Source organism: Macrotis lagotis, chromosome 5 (genome assembly GCF_037893015.1).
Source record: "Macrotis lagotis isolate mMagLag1 chromosome 5, bilby.v1.9.chrom.fasta, whole genome shotgun sequence".
Lineage (NCBI taxonomy): Eukaryota > Metazoa > Chordata > Mammalia > Peramelemorphia > Peramelidae > Macrotis > Macrotis lagotis.
The window spans coordinates 9,357,019-9,374,143 of record NC_133662.1 but is presented as its reverse complement, the minus strand read 5'-3'; the positions used below and the strand labels follow the sequence as shown (position 1 = coordinate 9,374,143).

Sequence of the window (17,125 nt, the reverse complement as noted above, 5' to 3'; positions counted from 1 at the left end):
GATACTGACTGTGTTTGAATTGTTTCTTTCTGACTACTTGCAATATTTTCTCCTTGAGCTGATAATTCTGTAATTTGGTTACTATATTCCTTGGAGCTTTCATTTTGGAATCTTTTTTGGGAGATGATCAGTGGATTCTTTCTAGTCTATTTTACCATCTTATTCTTGGTTATTCTAGGATGTTAGGCTCTTTTTTTGATCATGGTTTTCAGATAGTTCAACAAATCTTAAATTATTTCTCCTGGATTTATTTTTCCAAGTCAGTCATTTTTCTTATGAGGTATTTTACATTTTCTTCTATTTTCCAGTCTTTTAATTTTGATTGACAAATTCTTAGTATCTGAGAGAGTCATTATTTTCCACTTGCCCAATTGTTTTCCACAGTTTTTGTATCTTTTTTCCATTTGGCCAGTTCTACTTTTAAAGATATTGTTTTCTTCTGTGGATATTTTCCCCATTTCACAAATTCTATTTTTTTTTTTAGATTTTTCAAGGCAATGGGGTTAAGTGGCTTGCCCAAGGCCACACAGCTAGGTAATTATTAAGTGTCTGAGACCAGATTTGAACCCAGGTACTCCTGATTCTAGGGCCGGTGCTTTATCCACTGTGCCACCTAGCCATCTCAAATTCTATTTTTTTGGAAAGATTTTATTTATTTTGAGTTTTACAAATTTTCCCCCTATTTTTGCTCTCCCCCCCCACAGAAGGCAGTCTGTTAGTATTTACATTGTTTCCATGATATACATTGATCTCAGTTGAATATGATGAGAGAGAAATCATATCCTTAAGGAAGAAAAATAAAGTATAAGAGATATCAAAATTACATAATAACTATTTTTTTCCTAAAATTGGTCTTTGGTCTTTGTTCAAACTCCACAATTCTTTCTCTGGATACAAATGGTATTCTCCATTGCAGACAGCCCAAGATTGTCCTTCATTGTTGCACTGATGGAATGAGCAAGTCCATCAAGGTTGATCATCATCCCCATGTTCTTCTGGTTCTGCTCATCTCACTCAGCATCAATTCATGCAAATCCTTCCAGGCTTCCCTGAATTCCCATCCCTCCTGGTTTCTAATAGAACAATACTGTTTCAAGACATACATATACCACAGTTTGTTAAGTCATTCCCCAATTGAAGGACATTCACTTAATTTCCAATTCTTTGCCACCACAAATAAGGCTGCTATGAATATTTTTGTACAAGTGATGTTTTTACCCTTTTCATAATCACTCTAGGGTATAGACCCAGTAGTGATATTGCTGGATCAAAGGGTATGCATTTTTGTTGCCCTTTGGGCATAATTCCAAATTGGCAAATTTTAAAGAAATTGTTCTCTTCACTCAATTTTTTCTGCTTTCTTTTCCAAGTTTCATAATTCTCCTGCATAGTTCTCATTTCTTTCCCCAAATTTTCTTATACCTCTCTTACTTGATTTTTAAAATCCTTTTTTTAGCTCTTCTAAGGGGACTTTTTGGATTTGAAACTAGTTCATAATCCCCTTTGAGGCTTTACATGTAGGTGTTTTGCCACTTCTTTCTTCTTCTAAGATGGCATTTTGATCTTCTCTGTCACCATAGTAGCTTTTTATGGTTAGGGTTCTTTTTGGTTTTTGGTTCATTTTTTTTTTTTGAAGTTGAGCTCTTCTCATGGGGCACTGAGGGCATGGATCAAAGGCTGTGCATAGGTTTATTGCCAGGGATCTGGATTTCCACCCTGGAGCCTCAGATGCTGGTGATGCTCCCTGCACTAGGATAGCCCAACCCAGTTCCATCTGTTGCACTGGAATTCTGGGGCTTACAATAAGCCTTTTGCTCTGGGACTGGGGCTCTCACTGCTGGCCTACTGTGCCAATGGCCTACTGAGCCAGGACCCAGGTGCCTCAGTTACAGATCTGAGCTGTTGATAAGAGCTGGCTTCATACTATCTGTCACCTTTGCCTCCTACTTACATGCTGAAACTAAGCTGTAGAAAATCACAAACTGTTCTGAGTCTACTACAAATGTATTTTACATAATCACAATCTGTCCCTCTTTGAAGCTTATATAATTCCCTAATTGATCATTACATTAATAACCACCATGATTTTCCATATCCTCTTATGGCTTCCCCTTTCCACATTCCCCTTACCAAATGTTTCACTGAAAAAAATTGAGTCCTTTTGTCAAGATCTTTTTCTTGTCTCCCTCTTCCTCCTCGTCTCACATCACTCAGATTCATTCTGCTATGATTTCCTTCACCCCCATTTCCAGAAGTTTGTTGGAGAATTTGCCTATCTTCCTTTTGCTGGTGTCCATCCTTTCTGTCCAATAAGTTTCTTTCTCAACTCAACTCTCTCTCTCTCTCTCTCTCTCTCTCTCTCTCTCTCTCTCTCTCTCTCCCCCCCCCCCCCATATTCAGTCTGTTGCCAAAGTTAGTCATCCCTACCTCTGCAACATCTATGTCACTTCTTTCCTCTGATGCTGTTCCCATCCTGGTATAGGCCCTCATTACCTCATGCCACTTCTATTGCAATAGACTGCTGTTTTCTGTTTTGTTTCCCTTAAATCTCTCCAGTTCATACTGCACTCAGCTATTAAGATGTCAATTGTTCTTAAAGTTCATACAACTCCCTACAAAATTCTAGCAGCTTCCTATAACCTCTGGGATCAAATGTAAGTTCTATAACCAAGCTACTTTTTATCTTTCCAAGTCTTCTTACACCTTATTCCATCATGTGATTTGGCTTCTTGTTTCTTGAAGAAGGTGCTACATTTCCTGGCCCTTGGCATTTTACTAGCTCTTCTTTGTGACAAATATTCTCTCTCTCTCTCTCTCTCTCTCTCCCCCCTCATCTCTGCCTCCTGACTTCTTTGACTTAATTTCCAACTCAGTTTCTACCTTTCCACGCCCCCCATCCCTTTCATGGGGCAGCTCGATGGCATAGTGGATAAGCCTCTGACCCCAAAGTCAGGAGGACCTGAGTTCAAATTTTACCTCTGTGTGATCTTGGGTAAGTCACTTAACCCTGATTGCTTCACATCCAGGGCCATCTCCAGTCAGCCTGATTCACATTTGACCACTGGACCCAGATGACTGAAGGAGAAAATGATGCTGATGAGTTAGCACAGCACCACCCCCCCACTGAAGTCTAATTCAGTTGCTTGTCATGGCATCACCTCCCTGATGTCATGTATAGTCTTTGAAAATTAAGGACAAAACATTATCCCTTTCATGTCAGTTCTTTCCTCTAGTGATTGTTCCAGCTTATAACATGTATTTAACTCTCGAGAGCAGGCTGTCTCCATCTTTGTATTGCTAGCACTTAGTACAGTACCTGGCACACAGCAGGTACTTAATCAATGCTTGTTGACTGATTGCTAACCCATAAACTCTATGTTAGTTAGAAACCATATAGTATTTATGTTTTGTACTCTCTTATGAACAAACTGAAGCACAATGCTCTGCACATAGTAGATGGTTAATAAATGTTTATTCAATGAATGAATGAATGAATGAACGAAGTTTCTGAAAAATTCTTAGGACAGTTAAAAATAATAAAACTCTTTGGACCTTTATCCCACTTTCAATCACACAAGGTTGGATCTCCCAGAAAAAAGGCTACCCACATCGCTCTGTGGAGCTGGGGCATTTTCTATAACAATATCCCAATATCCCAAGTTCTGCTCTGTTCTCCCCAAATATCAATTACCAGTGTTTAGAATCATTTAACACAGAGACAAACTACACTGAGGGCCAAATCTGACCTATAGCTGATCTTTGTAGACTCTCTAGCTAAGAATTATTATCTTTTTTTGATATAATAAAATTTTATTCAAAAATGTAAAAAAAAATTCATAGTTCAAACACAAATTTAAAAACAGGAAAAGGGTCAGATATGACCCTTGAGCTGTGATCTCTGATTTAACCAATTAATATCAACTAACTTTTACAAAGAAATATTTCCTGAGAAGATATTGCAAAAACTAAAAGTACAAAATATCTCTCCCTAAAATTATTGCCCCCTATATCACCTCAAGCCCCAAAGAGAATAAGCTCAGGTATAAAGTGTTGATTCCATTCCTCTGACCATCAGAATGTCATAAGGTCATTCCCTCTCCAATACTCTACATAAGAGCAATGAAGAATAGACACAACAGGGACAGAGCAACAACAGGGTTGTGTGCTCTTGACTTCATGTCAGCTTGGATAGGGTGAGTAGACTGCTGACTCTTTTTTTTCCTCTCTTCCCACCTTGGAGACCTATAAGTAATCCTTGTTTCCTCATTGGAACACAGTCAGCTAAGGAAAGAGCATAGTTTAATGTTGTTGATCAGTCATGTCTGGCTCTTCATGAGATCATATGGGGTTTTCATAGTAAAGATAATTCAGTGGTTTTGCTATTTCCTTCCCCAGTTCATTTTACAGATGAGGAACTGAGGTTAACAGGGTTAAGTGACTTGCCCAGTGTCACACAGCTCCTAAGTGTTTAAGGCCAGATTTGAATTCAGGAAGATGAATCTTCCCAATTCTAGGTTCAACCCTCTATCCATTGTTTAACCTGCACCAGTTCCAGATCAGCAGCCAGTTCAAAGGCCATTTCCTCACCATGCAGTTATCAGAACAGAAAAAGCTGTAGAATACCTGCATAGGGTTGAGAAGAGAGTTTATTTCATAATCAATAGATATTTCTGGAAGCAAAGTTAAAATTGTGCTTGCTCTAAGGACTGAACCTTTCTTATATAAAATCTACATTCTGTATTAGAAGATCTAAGATAAGAGAGATTTATTGCTTATGTCACAATAATGTACTGTTAACAAATAATCATAATAACGTTTTATCTTATTTTATAAGAAGAACATGACATCAGGAAGGTAATGCCATGACATGAACGTGAATTGAATTTGAGCAAGTCACCAGTTTCACTTCTCTTCCAGTCATCTGGATCCAGTGGTCAGATATGAATCAGGATGACTAGAGATGTCCCTGGATGGGAGGCAATCAGGGTTAAGTGACTTACCCAGCATCACATACCTACTTAGTGTCAAGTGTTTAAGGCCAGATTCGAACTCCTATCCTCCTGACTCCAAGACCAGTATCCACTGCACCACCTAGCTGCCCTTATTACCAAATAATAAGAAAGAAGACAGAGCTACTTTAATTTGACTTTACTGATATGTATGTTCTTTAACAAATGATGTGCTCTTTAAGCTAAAAGGTTAGGAGAGAAGACTAAGCTAAAGAGAATAAACTAAAAGCTAAGAAGTGAAGATAAAGTAAGAGACCATCCCAACCTGTTTCCTCATCTGTAAAATGAGGCAGTTGACTCTGAGGTACCTTCTAGATTTTTTTCTAGGATTTTATGAAAGGTATTTGTGTCTCCAGGCACAATGTCTGCTGTTACTTCTAGGATACAAGAAGGAAAATTCTTAGTGTGAGGCCAGAGCCACTGTCAATAATCTTTAAACAATCAGGGATAATAGGAGAGGTACCAAAAAACTTGGGATGAACATATATCTGGTTTTGTTTTGTTTTTTAAAAGGATTTCTCCCATTTATTTGGTAGATTTTTGAAAACTACAGACTAATAAGCCTGACATCATGAAAACTTCAAATTATTTGTTATAAAGGACCTGAAAGACCATTTAGTACAACTGTCTAAATTTACAGATAAAAAACATCTTTTTTAAATTTTGAAACATTTTAAAAAATTTTACATTATATCCATTTCTAATTATATTCTTTTTTCCTTCTCCAAAGAACCATTGTTTGTAATTAATGAATAAAAAAGAGAGGAAACAAAAGCATTTATAAGAACTAACCAACACATCAACACATCTAGATTTAGAGCTAAAAGGGATTGTAGAGGTCATATAGTCTGATTCCCTCATCTTATATGTGAAAAAAATGGAGATTCAGAGAGATTAAATAACTTGCTCATGGTCAGATAGTGAGGTATGTTCAAGACCACCTTACTTCAAATCCCACTTCTGTCACTTAGTAACTATATCATGCTTCTGATGCAGCAAAAAGTTATGCCAGAGTTGTTTCATATGCATTTTTGATAGAGAAAGCTGGGGGTGAATAGAGCTTTGGACTCCTAGTTAAGTAAGACCTGAATTCAAATTCTTCCACAGACACTTAGGCAATAACTGGGCAAATCACTTAACCTCTGCTTCAGTTTTTTCATCTGTAAAATGGGGATAACAAAAGTATTTTCCTCACAGGGCTGTTGCAAGAATCAAATACATATATAGTGATTTATACATCTTAAAACATTAGATATAAATACTAGCTTACTAGACAGGTTTCTAGACTGGTAGCCCAGAGTAATTTTTACAATGAATGTATCTTGATTTTAGTAAGACATTTGATAAATTTTATCATAATAAGAAGATGGGAAAAAATGGCAGGATGTTATCAAATATTTAACAAATATTTCTTAAGTGCCTATTATGTGCCAGGCATTATGATGTGCTTTAGAATATTATCTCCTTTGAACTGCACAACAACCTTTAGAGGTAGGGTTGGTAGCATTATTCCCATAGTATAGTTGAGGAAAAGAGATTTGTTATTGTTGTTTAGTGAGTCCAACTCTTTGTGACCCCATTCAGGGTTTTCTTGGCAAAGATACTGGAGTGGTTTGCCATTCCTTCTCCAGCTCATTTTACAGATGAACTGAGGCAAACAGGGTAAGTGACTTGCTCAGGGTCATTAAGTATTAAATGATTGAGATTGGACTTGAACTCGGGAAGAGCAGTCTCTGACTCCAGGCTTGACTCTCATTCCAGTTCCCCACCTAGCTGTCCGAGGCAAACCGAGGACATTAATTAATCCAATCAGGACTGCAGGACTTTCTCTCGCTCTCCATATAGTCACAGGATACATACATAATACATACATTTATACATATGTATATGAATATGTAGTCACCTTTGACTAAATATACACATAAATATATAGTTAACAATTTGTTTTAAGTAGAAAACAATTTCTTTGAATTAGAGCTGACTAATAACAAATGACAGATTCAAAATTTAAAATTATCTTTATAGACTAAAAGAATGGATCAACACCAGGATGAAATTTTAGACATAAATTCGGATTTAATTTAGATTTCAAAGATTAGTTTCACATGAATAATAGCTTAGTCAGTCATTCACAAGAAAAAGAAGGTAGAGAATTGCAAGTTGAATTGTATTGTATCAAATGTGACACAATAACCAAGAAAAGCTGGATATCCCGGCATAGTTAAGATAAAGAGCTTTCTTCCTGGAATATGGAGTCCTGTTGTTGCCATGGAAATACTAGGCAAACAGTAAATGGTTAAAATCTGTACCTTTCTATAGTAGATTTAAAACCGAGCTATGCTGACCTTGTGAAAAGCAGATTATAGAAAAATTATGTCGCCTCCATGAGAAAAGTTCTCTACTCTCTCTGAGAAACAGCCCCACCTAGTACTAAAAGGCTGGAACAAAGAGTGTCGGAACCAAATTAACGTTACTCTGGTTTCTTAGCCGGCCCTCGCAACAAATGGACGTTCCAGGACCCCACCCCCTCGTGCCGAAATGCCCGCTGGGAGTTGTGGTCTCAGGCGTTCTAGTGGGCAAGACCTCGACTCCGATTCCCAGTTTGCTTTGCAGGCCGTTCTCCCTCTCACCTCTTTTCCCAGGACCGACTATCTACACGGGCTCCTTTCAGTCAGTCCCGAAGGCAAAATTCCATTTCCCTTCCCTCTTCCTAAGCTCTTCCAGCCCCTCCGAGCCCGAGCTCCAGAGCGGGCGGGCGGCCGGCGCGGAGGAGGACACGTGGTCGAGGCCGGGGTGAGTGTGCGCGACGGAAGTGGCGTGGGGAAAGAGACCCAGAGGAGCCCAAAGTGCATGGGTGTGCATAATGTATGTATGTGCGTATGTGTGGTGTTTATAATGATGTGTATAATGTATAGCGATTTGTGTGTGGTATGTAGAATGTGTGTTCTTTGTGGTGAGTGGTGTGTATATAACATGTATAGTCTGTTGTGTAAAGTGTAACAGTAAGTGTGTATGATGTGTCGTATAATTTGTGTAGTCTGTTGTATATATACTGTTGATTGTGGTATGTATAATAATGTTTTGTGTGTGTAATGAAGTCTGCATTATGTGTAGTATATTGTGTGCAAATTAATGTTTGTAAAGTACAATATGTAGTATGCCATCTGTAGTGATATATTGTGGTATGTAAGATGTGTATGGTGATGTGTGCAGTGTGTCAGTATGATGTGTATACTATGTGATATGCATAGTATTGGGGGTAATAAATGCAGGGAGAGGGCACCATTGTACTGTAATCACAATTCTGCATTGCTTTGAGGTTTGTGATGTGCTTTCCTCACATTTCTTTCTTTAAAGTGAAGGATTCAAGAATCACATCTCCCTTTTCCAGAATATTAGAGACAGGGGAAAGTAGTCAGTCACACAGCTAGCAAGCATCCAAGTGGGCACTTGAAGTCAATACCAGTGCTGATTTTCCTTTGCTGTGTTGTTTCTCCCTTAAGTGCTTTAAGATTCACAGGAGAGATGAAACAGCTGAGCTGTTTCTCTCTCTGTAGAGAGAGAAATCAATGACTTGCTCAACATTTTAGAGCTGGTAGCTGGCTGAAATGGAATTTGAACCCAACATTTTAATCCAGTTGTGGGGGGGACACATATAAAGGAGAAAGGACCCTGAGAGAGACTTAAGAAGAGGGATTTGATTTTTAGGGAGAGAAATGAGGCACCAGCATGGTAATATAAAATCATAGAATTTATACCTGATTAGACATCATTTCGACTAAACCCTTTGTTTATAGTCAGTCAGTCGACAATCATTTATGAAGTGCTTATATGCCAGAAAGTGTCCTATGTACTGGGCATACAAAGAAAGACAAAAAACCCTACCCCCAAATTAAAACCTAATCCCTACTCTCAAGGAACATCTTGTAAATAATGAACAAAACAAGAAATATACAGGATAAATTCGAGGTAATCTCAGAAAGTTTTAGTTACTTCAGAAGTGATTCTAAGGTCACTTGGGTAGTAGTAAGTGGCAAAACTGGGATTGAAATTCAGGTCAGGACAATTAGTTCAATTTCCTTATTTTACACATGAGGAAAAAGGTGAAGTGACTTGTCAAAGGTCTTACAGATAGTAACAGAGCTAGAATTGAATTCTGAGCTCTCAGCCTTCTAAGGGAAGACCATAGTTCAGTAGGGGAGATAACATTTTGGAGCAGAACTTTCCTGGGAATTGGGAGACCTATATTGCATTTGTTAATTGTATCTATATTAAATCTGTAAATTTTACCTGTCTCTAGCTAGCTATATGATTTTGGGCAAGGCACTTCTGAGCCTCAGTTTCCTTTGGTGTAAGAAATGAAAGGGTTAAAAAAGGCTCTCAGTTTCTAGTTTGGAAAATAATATAGTACACAAATAGGAATAAGATAGGCAGGAGTACATGATCTTTGTCCTTCATCCTCAATGACAAGCACATGAATTGGATTTTAGTGAGAGGGTGCTGTGCCTAGTCACCAATCTCACTTTCTCCTCCAGAATCATCTGGATCCAGTGCTCAGATAGGATTCTAAATGGGTTAAATGACTTGCTCAGGGTCAAGTGTCTGAGGCTGGATTTGAACTTCTGTCATCCTGAATCTATTCACTGCACCACCTGGCTACCCCAAAGAAGTAATTGGAAAACCAGGCTGGAGTAGGGGATAGAATTCTTTATCATAAAAGTAGCAATGGAACCATAGAAAGTTACTAGAAGGCAGCTTAGAGGCCTTCTAGTTGAGTCTCCTCATTTTTAGATGGAAATAAGTAGAGAGAAGAAATGAGCAAGTCTGACTAACCTGAAGTATAGGGTATCTGTCTCTAGGGTAAGGATAATAAGACATTCTTACACATATATGGGACAGGTTCAGTGATACAGTGAATAGAACATTGGATCTAGAGTCAAGAAGTGTCCAGATACAGTCTCGGACACTTTATAGCTGTGTGACCCTGGGCAAGTCATTTCAACCTATTTGCTTAGGTTCCTTATCTGTAAAATGAGCTGAAGAAGGAAATGATCTTTGCTGAGAAAACCATAAATGAAATCATTAAGAGTTGGATTTGACTGAACAGAAAACCCCAATAAAACACATATTTTGCATTTTACAAGTATTTCAAATGATCATGAAAACATTCCTGAGAAGTATTTTATGGCAAGTATCCTTGTCCCCATTTGTAGATGAGGAATTGAAGTATTTTGTTCAGGGTCACATATCTAATTAGGTATGTATTCCACACCATTGTTTGTCTACTGCTTTTCATGTTATGCTGTATCGTATCATATCACTCTCAATTCTTTGTCTCAGAACAGTGAGAAATAGAAGAGGTTACTGAAATATAGAATGTCTGGCAACTCTCTAGATGAGATTCAAAGAAGGAAGAATAGAAAAGAAAACAGACTGGTGAGGAAAATAAGTAGATGCCAATTTAGGTTAATTAGAAATATGGGATAATGGGGCAGCTAGTTGACACAGTGGATAGAGCACCGGCCCTGGAGTCAGGAGTATCTGAGTTCAAATATGGTCTCAGACACTTAATTAGCTAGCTGTGTGGCCTTGGGCAAGCCACTTAACCCCATCTGCCTTGCAAAAAACCTAAAAATAAATAAATAATATGAGACAAGATGGAGGCGATGTTTGAAGGCTGGATTGAGAAAGGTGATCTGTTGATAGTTGATACTGATGGTGTTGCAAACATTAGTCACATATTTCTCCTCAGATGATGGAGGGGACTCCACCTCAGATTGGACTGAACCGAGGACAGTTGCAGTGTCGTAACCTGCAGGAGTTTTTGAGGGGTTTGAGTCCTGGAGTACTAGATCGACTTTATAGTCACCCAGCCACCTGCCTGGCTGTCTTTAGGTAAGAGACATTCTCTTTGTGGCAGGGTCCCAGAAACTTAATGAGGAGGACTTAGAGGCTTATCTTGAAAGAGATAAGAGAGATTGAAATGCCAGTCAACCTTGTTGATAAGTTAGAATGGGAGAAGGGCCTACTCCAAAAGGACAGGCTACTATCAGAGATGTTCTTTCAGATATAAGAAAATGGAGAGACCCTTAATAGGTGAGAAATAGTTTGAAGATGAATTCTTTTGCTAATGTCTCATATCTTTATCCTACTTCCAATAGGGAGCTCTCATCCTTGGCTAAGAACTGGGTAATGCGGATGTTGTTTCTGGAGCAGCCATTGCCCCAAGCAGCTGTATCCCTGTGGGTGAAGAAGGAATTTAGCAAGTGAGTGTCCCTCCCCTCCCCACATTCCTCTGGGGCCTCTTCTCATGTCCCCAAAAGCTCATGTCTTCTTTATCACTTCACTGCTGCTTTTTTTTAGAGCCCAAGAGGAAAGCACAGGACTGTTGAGTGGTCTCCGTATCTGGCACACCCAATTGCTCCCTGGTGGCCTCCAGGGCCTCATCCTCAACCCTGTCTTCAGACAGAATCTTCGTGTTGCTCTGCTGGGAGGGTATGTCATCTTCTTTCTTTTGGTACAAGATACTATACATAGGAATGGGGATGGAGAAATGGCTCCCCAAGTACTTCTTGTAACTTCTAATAGTGTTTATAGATCTCCCTGCTTCATGAAATAGGTTAACCTGAGATATGGCTTATTCTAGGCTGATAAATGTCATGCTCATGTCTGATGAGGAAGAAGGATACTGGTGGTATAAGGGGAGAGAGGGAGGGAAAGCATATTTTTACTCTAGACCTATCTTCTCATAGGGGGAAGGCTTGGTCAGATGATACAAGTCAACTTGGTCCAGACAAACATGCCCGTGATGTTCCATCACTGGACAAGTATGCAGAAGAAAGATGGGAGGTAAGAGCTCAAGGGTAGAGTCTTAGGCTACTTCTCAGAGATTTCCTCATACTTCTTTATCTCAAGGTCTGTATGTTCCCCCTAAATACCTCCTCCCCTTCTATAGAAGCTCCTCTGTCCCCACCTTCACCTGGATAAGACTCAGGCTTCCCCATCCCTCAGGTGATCCTGCATTTCATGGTTGGCTCCCCGAGTGCGGCAGTCAGCCAGGACCTGGCCCAGCTTCTCAGCCAGGCCGGACTCATGAAGAGGTAAGACTAAGGGCCTGTGAATTCTTGCTGATGTAAGGGTGGTGAATAGAGATGGTTTCCCAGGGGAAAATCATGGGACAAAGAGGAAGCAAGGCCAAAGAAAGTTAAAAGCGTCGAGGAAGCTATAAGAGGACCCAGAGTGAGATTGATGCTTTTTTTCCTTCTTTTCCCCATGTAATGATCATGTGTTTGCCTAGTTCTGAGCCTGGAGAGCCACCCTGCATTACATCTGCTGGCTTCCAGTTCTTGCTGCTAGACACACCTGCCCAGCTTTGGTATTTTATGCTGCAGTATTTGCAGACAGCCCAGGTAAGAAGTCTGATCAGTTGCTGAGGTTCCTCTTCCAGTATGACCACCTGCCATTGACATCAGGAATGTCCTCCAACAGTACTTTGGAGTTTGTTCTGGTTTGTTTTGTCTTCTCTGTGCTCTTTTGACCTTTCCTCCATGTCTCTATTTTTCTTTCCTAAGAGTCGGGGCATGGACCTGGTTGAGATTCTGTCTTTCCTCTTCCAGCTCAGCTTCTCTACTCTTGGCAAGGTTAGTAGGGAGTCAGAAGGTGGTATTACAGATGGAAGGTGTTTTAGGAAGGAGAACAGTGGAGAAGGAAATCTTGGGGATTGTGGAAGCAAAACTGTTAGGGCAGGAGAGATAAATGATTTGGGGAAGTTACATGAGAAAGGGGGAATTGGAAAGAAAGACATTTTGGACATCTCAACCATGTCTTGCCTTCCTTTATTCCTAGGATTATTCTGTGGAGGGCATGAGTGATTCACTTCTTAACTTTTTGCAACATCTACGAGAGTTTGGGCTGGTGTTCCAAAGGAAGGTATGAGTTCTCATATGCATTTATTAAATTCTCACTCTTGCCAGGTCCTGTGAGTAATTTTTATAGTATAGTTACATTTGGTCCTCAGAATAACCCTGGGAGATAGGTTATATTATCCCCATTTTACAGTTGAAATACAAATTCAGTGACTTGCCGAAACTCGTAAATGACTGAGGCTGATCTGACTTGTGTCATCCTGAATTGATAATTAATGAGATTGTAAAATTATGAAATGGGAGCAGCCATGCATGGTTCTTTGTGTACTCACTAGGAAAGACCATGAAGGCAGTGGGAAACAGGATGGCAGTCACACTTTAATAATCACAAAGGGTTCGAGGGCAAACAGCACACAAAATACAGAGTCCAGTGGTGAAAAGTGTAAAGATAACAGTGTGGGAACAGATGAAAGAATGATAAAATAAGGCAGGCAGTTCAGAGGAAAGGATGGGGAAGCAAGAGGAAGAGCATAGATTAGAATTAGGGGAAGACAGTGTTGGGAGAGAGGTGGGCAGGAGTTTGAGATCTCATTTTTATAGTGTTTTTTGCGGGGAGGGACAAACTAACTCCTTTTTTTTTTGCTACCCTGGGGTTAGTTCATTAATATATCCAAATCATTTCAAAGTTATCAGTACAACTTCCGAGTTAACATGTTTCCATTATTCCAGAGTTATTGACACCTTTTGATCTGCTGGTCTGAAACTGGGAAGGTCTAGAATTTGTCTGGGATTTATATATCATAGGACTAGAATCTTAACAGCAACTCCTAGGTGACTTTCCTCAGCACATATTACCAAAATTTGCATTTTGGTTTATATGATACAATTTGCTCCTTTGAAACAATTTTGTTTCCTTTTGCAATCCACTTTTACTATCCAGGTTCCCTTTTTGCAGTCTCATTTCCTTTTATTACTCCTTTATAATGACAGAATTATACTGACAGAATTGGGGGTTGGTGTTCTAGGGGGCCAGAGCAATATACAATTTTAACAACTTCCTGATTTCACTTCCAGGCTTATTTTATTAATAAAGAGCAAAGAACTGGAGTCTAGAGTTGCGTATTCGAGTCCCAGGTTGAAAGAGGCTAAGCATGAAATGACTCTCCCTCTTCCATGCTTCCTAGAGAAAGTCTCGACGCTACTATCCAACCCGATTGGCCATCAACTTGTCATCAGGTGTTACTGGTGCTGGAGGTACTGCTCATCAGCCAGGCTTCATTGTTGTGGAAACCAACTACCGACTGTATGCCTACACTGGTGAGGTTGGAGGGACAAAAATGGGAATAGTTAGGTAGTTATGGAGGGTTAGAAGAAGGAAGGAGACAAGGGCTGATGGTGTTGGAGGGGAAATGAAGCTTCTTTGGTCATCTGTTTTTTGTCTTTGGAGACAGAGTCAGAACTTCAGATTGCACTCATTGCTCTCTTCTCTGAGATGCTCTATCGATTCCCCAATATGGTGGTAGCCCAGGTCACTCGGGAGAGTGTGCAGCAGGCCATTGCTAATGGTATCACAGCCCAGCAGGTATTGTCAGCGGGTGGCTAAGTGGGTGGATAATCGGGTAATGGGGGTTAGAGTGATAGTGAGATAGAGTGAAGGATCTGTCAACAAACAGGTTGGATTTTATTTGGATAAGGTGGAAGTGGGAACATGGCAGGTGAGCAATAGAAGCCATTACCCTCAGTTAGGGACAGGGGAGACAGAATATAAATATCAGAATGTAGATACAGAGGAAAAATTAGAAATATGATCAATAAGAGTAGTAGCTCAACAGTAGCAGCTGAAAAGGAGCAGTGAGAGGATTACAAGGCAATGGTGATGATAGGCATGGATGTTATGTTACCTAGGGTGTGGAGAAGAAGAACAAATGAATGTTCCAATAAAAGTGGATTATAGATTTCAAGGTGGCCAAAATTTTCTTACCCTCCTTCTGTGACCTTAAAACATTCTCATGTCTTTTTTAGATCATCCATTTCTTGAAGACAAGAGCACATCCAGTGATGCTGAAACAGGTCCTGAGTTAGGGAGGCATTTTGGATAGTGGGAAAGGGAGTCGAGGACTGGGAGGAGGGATTTGTCTTGTCAGAAAGACTAAAGGCAATGTTCAGTCCCAGCTGAAGGTTTTCATAGCTACTCCAATCCCTTATAGACCCCTGTACTGCCTCCCACCATCACAGATCAGATTAGACTCTGGGAGTTGGAGAGAGACCGGCTTCGATTCTCTGAGGGTGAGTAGTTGGTAGCAATCAATTGACTGGTGATTGTTTAGTAAAAGTTTTGTTCTCTTCATTCATTTTACCTTGGGATTCATTTACCTCTCCTTTACCTTGGGATGAAGGAGAATCAGCTGGCAGAGCAATTGGGGTAATTCCTTGGCCCTTATTTTTATTTTTTATTTTTTAGGTTTTTGCAAGGCAAATGGGGTTAAGTGGCTTGCCCAAGGCCACACAGCTAGGTAATTATTAAGTGTCTGAGGCTGGATTTGAACCCAGGTACTCCTGACTCCAGGGCCGGTGCTTTATCCACTATGCCACCTAGCTGCCCTGGCCCTTATTTTCAAAGCCAGAAATAGAATTATTGGATTACCTGCACCAATAGAAGTGGCACAGATAAGATCATTCATGTCTGTCTTTGTTATATATAGATCAGTAGAACATTAAAAACTATCAGAGTTTTTGGGGTGGTTAGGTGGCACAGTGGATAGAGCACTGGTCCTGGAGTCAGGAGTACCTGAGTTCAAATCCAGCCTCAGACACTTAATAATACCTAGCTGTGTGGCCTTGGGCAAGCCACTTAACCCCATTGCCTTGCAAAAACCTAAAAAAAACTATCAGAGTTTTCATTTGACTGAAAATTGACCTAAAGAGGAGAAATAATTTGCTTGCTGAAGATTATCCATTCGTTTAGGAGCAGAGCCAGAGTAGAATTCAGGTTTTGTAATTCCAGACTGTTGTTCTAGCTTGTTTGTCATAACAACCTATGTATTGGTCTCTTTTTATGGTAGATAATTTTTTGACTGCATTACACTCAGACTGCTTTTAAAAAGAATCCCTGAGTGTAGGGGATATTGGGTTTTGTGAGGAGGTTATTCCCAAGCATGGTTCTTAGTGATGGTATTCAACAAGAATCTACAGAGTGAATGTCAAAGAAATCTATAAAAGTGTCAAAATGAATAGAAGTCTGGATTTGGAGTCAGAAGACCTAGATATCAGTCAACTCAGATACTTAATGGTATCATAGATTTGAAATTGGAAGACACTTGAGGGGTCATCTAGTCTAACCTCCCATTTTACAAATGAGGAATCCTATATAAGGGGGGAAATGACTTGCTCCCATGCAGGGCCTTTTCAAAATTGCCTTCTTGACTCTGACTCATCACCTACTGTAGTTCTCTTGGCTTTGGTTTTCCTCTTTCTAAAATGAGTCAAATAGCTGTAGTACTTAACCTCACAGGATTGTTTCTCAAAATAAATTAACCTAGGTAAGACTAAAAAACAAAGCAAAACACGGACTTGTCAACAAGCACTGGGTGTCATTTAAGGCTTTGGATGATAATTCCTGTGGCCATCCATATTTCACTTCCTCTCCGTTTCTCTGTCTCCCCCCTCCCTCATCATCTCTGGATCTGTTCCCGGGGTCCCAGGCGTTCTCTACAACCAGTTCCTGTCCCAAGTGGACTTTGAGCTGCTGCTGTCACATGCCCGGGAGCTGGGTGTGCTAGTCTTTGAGAACACGGCTAAAAGGCTCATGGTGGTGACCCCGGCTGGCCACAGTGATGTCAAGAGGTTTTGGAAAAGGCAGAAGCACAGCTCCTGAGCCAGCGAAGGGGCTGCACAGCAAGGCCTGGTACCCCCAAAGACTGCCAAGGAAAGCCCAGGAGGATGCAGCCCGGCTCACCACGGAGCCCAGCAGCTCCTGCAGCACCGAGGTGTCCCCGGTGGGAGTCGCAGGGCTTTGTGGTATTTTTTATTACTATTACATCGGAACTTTTCACACAATAAAATGACCGTGTTTTCCTTCTCGCCGCGCGGGAATATTTTTCTTCCCCTGGTATCTCTTTATTGGTTAGTGGGCGAGGCTCCGGGAAGCGCATGCGCTTTTGCGGTGGGGAGGAGGCGGCAGACAGTTGAGTTCGCGCGTGCGTGTTCTCCGGCGCTTTACTGCGACCTTTCCGCTTCCTGTTTGATTTCCTA

At 40.4% G+C, this 17,125-nt stretch overlaps 1 protein-coding gene across 2 annotated transcripts; it reads left to right on the top strand.

Annotated features, from left to right (window-relative positions):
- Positions 1-7,564: 7,564 nt before the first annotated feature.
- Positions 7,565-17,041, top strand: GTF2H4 (general transcription factor IIH subunit 4). 2 transcript variants are annotated; one of them, XM_074236752.1, is made up of 14 exons: positions 7,565-7,802; positions 10,762-10,904; positions 11,171-11,275; positions 11,373-11,504; positions 11,762-11,858; positions 12,021-12,109; positions 12,307-12,418; positions 12,581-12,649; positions 12,855-12,938; positions 14,059-14,191; positions 14,326-14,456; positions 14,897-14,944; positions 15,082-15,160; positions 16,576-17,041. In XM_074236752.1, exons 2-14 carry the CDS (start codon positions 10,762-10,764, stop codon positions 16,746-16,748), a joined length of 1,395 nt encoding a protein of 464 aa, XP_074092853.1. In that variant the 5' UTR covers positions 7,565-7,802; the 3' UTR covers positions 16,749-17,041. The 2 variants fall into 2 exon arrangements, with proteins under 2 accessions (XP_074092853.1, XP_074092852.1); XM_074236751.1 differs by lacking the exon at positions 7,565-7,802 and adding an exon at positions 7,803-7,874.
- Positions 17,042-17,125: the final 84 nt, after the last annotated feature.

Bases quoted from the DNA above. Each gene is read 5' to 3' on its own strand.
- GTF2H4 (XM_074236751.1), top strand. The intron at 14,457-14,896 runs GTATTGTCAGCG...TGTCTTTTTTAG, and splicing joins ATGGTATCACAGCCCAGCAG to ATCATCCATTTCTTGAAGAC. The intron at 15,161-16,575 runs GTGAGTAGTTGG...CCGGGGTCCCAG, and splicing joins CCGGCTTCGATTCTCTGAGG to GCGTTCTCTACAACCAGTTC.